Source organism: Saccostrea cucullata, unplaced genomic scaffold, assembly GCF_032062105.1.
Source record: "Saccostrea cucullata isolate Sc308-1 unplaced genomic scaffold, CSIRO_AGI_Scuc_v1 ctg2928, whole genome shotgun sequence".
In the NCBI taxonomy this organism is placed as follows: domain Eukaryota; kingdom Metazoa; phylum Mollusca; class Bivalvia; order Ostreida; family Ostreidae; genus Saccostrea; species Saccostrea cuccullata.
In genome coordinates, this window is record NW_026934768.1 from 17,500 (window position 1) to 20,495 (window position 2,996).

The window sequence follows — 2,996 nt, forward strand, 5'->3', positions numbered from 1 at the left end:
TTTTGACGTAACGTACATTGTCCATTTCTTTATTGTTTTGAAAATCTTTTACCTGTACTTGGCTCAGACAATATCAATCTGACTAAAGCCAGACCTCTATTTACGCTATCGCATAGAGGAACTGCAATCTGACTAAAGCCAGACCTCTATTTACGCTATCGCATAGAGGATCTGATAACTCCCAATTAGAGGTCATGTTCTGGTGAACTTTGAATGGACCAATCAAATCGCGACTTCTTTTCCAAAGTCTGGAATTTTTGTTTTGTCATTTCTGTTAGTATAGATGACATGCCCGATTTATTCCGATAAACGTAAACATGGCGACTTCCACACCTCGGAAGACATGTGTCTTATCGGACACTTGTATCCTCTGCGGATTTTCGTTTATACAGATTGAAAGAAAAGAAAATGGTGAGGAAAAGGTTCACAAGTTTTTCGAGACAAAGTTAAGACTAAACACCGAAAGAATAGATAACATAAAACAACTAACAGGACTGACAGACATTGATGTCACAACAAATGCAGGTGTGTATAAAAAGTGTTATCGATCAGTTGAATCTATAATGAAAACCGAATCCAAAAATGAGCAAATAAAACAGAGGTTTCGCGAGGTGGCACAGAGAACAATACAAACACTCACGTTGCAGCTGCTTTCCCCTCGGAGAAAGTCCATAACTAAACGGATGCTTAGGAGCCCGTCCTTGCCATCTTCAAAAAAGCAGACTTTCGACGTATCCTACGGCAAGCTCGTGGAAATAGCACCATTCAAAGATTTGACAAATAGAACAGATTTGCAGAAAACAGAGGTAATAATAGATCACGATATTATATTATATATACAGTGTATATAGATAGAGAAAAAAATAATTAATCCGAAATTCCTCTGTCATAGTGTAAGAAAGGGGTTCGAATCTAAGGTATCTCGGATTAAGAAATGATGCATGTCTATTGTTTTTTATGCTATTAACAAATACTGAACATAAACAAAAACACACACATTTTGACATACACATTTTGACATACATGACAACATAGTCATTATGTGGTTATCCCTGGTGTACTTGATCTTCCATAAAAACCTCATTGATATTTTCATTTCAGTAGCTATTTCATTCCTGTAAATTAAAAGGTGTTTAATTAAAATATGAAGAATGAACTTTCACTCATATTGAAAGGATGTTAGTACTTTGATCAGAAACCCACAGCAATTAAACTCGTTATTTTTGCTAATTTGCACTTCAGCTACAATATATTAACATTATATTTACTTTGAATTGACAGCTGCCTCTTACATATCAACCGCCTAGTTGTAGTTCATTTACTGGTATCCCTATTGCACCAAAGGAGAAACAAGGTATGCTTAAAAAGTTTGAGGTTGTGAATTCTACGAATGAATAAATTTGGCCACCTTTCTTTATTCACATACTTCATGTACTTAATCATATTAATTTTGACAGTGTGGTGAATTAATCATATAATAACTAAGCATTGTTTTGCCATGGAATACAATCACATCTTGTATTTTGTAAATGTCAATTAGAAATAAAATATGCTAGAAAATTATTTTACTACTGCAAGTCAACTTTGGATTTTTCTTCCTAGATATTACATCTAGTACGTCTAGTATGAAAATACAAGGATCTAAGCGATCTCTAGATTTTGGGATTTCAAATAAAGAACTCGATGACATTCATATAACATCATTAGATGGGTCAGTTGAGGTTAACTTAGAAAAAGAGTTGTTCGTGAAATTTCAAAAGTTACTACTAACTTGTTGATTGTTACACATGTTTACTTAACATGATTATTTCCAATTTACCAGTTGACTCTTATATATATTCAAAGCATTTTTAGATTTTCATTCATTATACATTGATTATACAATTGTACATGTAGTTACTAGTTGGTGTAAAAACTTAGCATGTAATATATTAAGTTCACTAGTTTTTATTGCTTTCTTGCATTGATTATACAATTGTACATGTAGATACTAGTTGTTGCAAAATTTAGCATGTGATATATTATGTTCACCAGTTTTATTGCTTTTTATTTTTGCATGTGCATGTTGTTGTTTTTTCAGATATGAATTCAGACCTGGATTTGTAAATAAACTCAACTGTGATTTAAGGTATATGTAAAAAGATTTGAACCTATTACATGATTATATCACTAATTGTTATCAAATGGAAGGGAAACAGACTATTTGAGATGGACAGAAAGATATTACAAACTGTCAAACGGAAATGAAAATGCTTTGACATCAAAGAAGTAAAAAAATGAATTAGTATGAGTTTATGAATATGTTCATGAAATATTTGTGAGTTTTGACATATATTCTAATTTACTTTCAGCTCAGCATATACTATCCAAGTGGTCGAAAAAGTCGGTTTATCATTGATGAGAATGAGAAAAAGATCTGCAAGATTGTTTTTAGAGGAAAAGAAGTGGATCGAGGACTGAGAGACTTTTTAAAGACTACAAATCCCAGCATATTAATTGAGGGGTCATTATCAGTTTTAGGTAAGAAGTGAACATGTCTGCATTGCTCACTTGGGAAATAGAAAAACCAGAAATAACAAATTTGATACATCAAGGCTTTGAGTATATATTCATATTAATTAAGTTGAAATTCGGCATGTTTTGGTTTGATTTTGTCTGTTAATAAATTCAACTTATGTTTATAATGCATATGTACTACTTTCTGCCATGTGATTAGATCAAGATAAAAAATTCTAATTAATATATGAAATCATAATCAGATTAGACTTGTTTACAGTTTTAATTTGCATCTTTTGCAGGTGATGAATGCAAAAATCTGTGCAAGAGAAATTCTGGTAGTGTTCTTCAAGATAAATCAAGCAACAATGTTTTAGAATTTACATGAGACAGTATGTATTCTGAGCTGAAAATAAGAGCACCAAATGTCTTAAAGACAGTATCAGCGATGGTATCAGATGTCCCATTACAAGTGAGTGAGAAACCATTTCAGTATGTCA

At 32.2% G+C, this 2,996-nt stretch overlaps 1 protein-coding gene across 1 annotated transcript; it reads left to right on the forward strand.

The window, feature by feature from the left end:
• Positions 1 to 317: 317 nt before the first annotated feature.
• Positions 318 to 1,477, forward strand: LOC134241313 (uncharacterized). The gene is made up of 2 exons (XM_062723377.1): positions 318 to 806; positions 1,282 to 1,477. The coding sequence occupies exons 1-2, from the start codon at positions 318 to 320 to the stop codon at positions 1,396 to 1,398; spliced, it is 606 nt and encodes a 201-aa protein (XP_062579361.1). The 3' UTR covers positions 1,399 to 1,477.
• Positions 1,478 to 2,996: the final 1,519 nt, after the last annotated feature.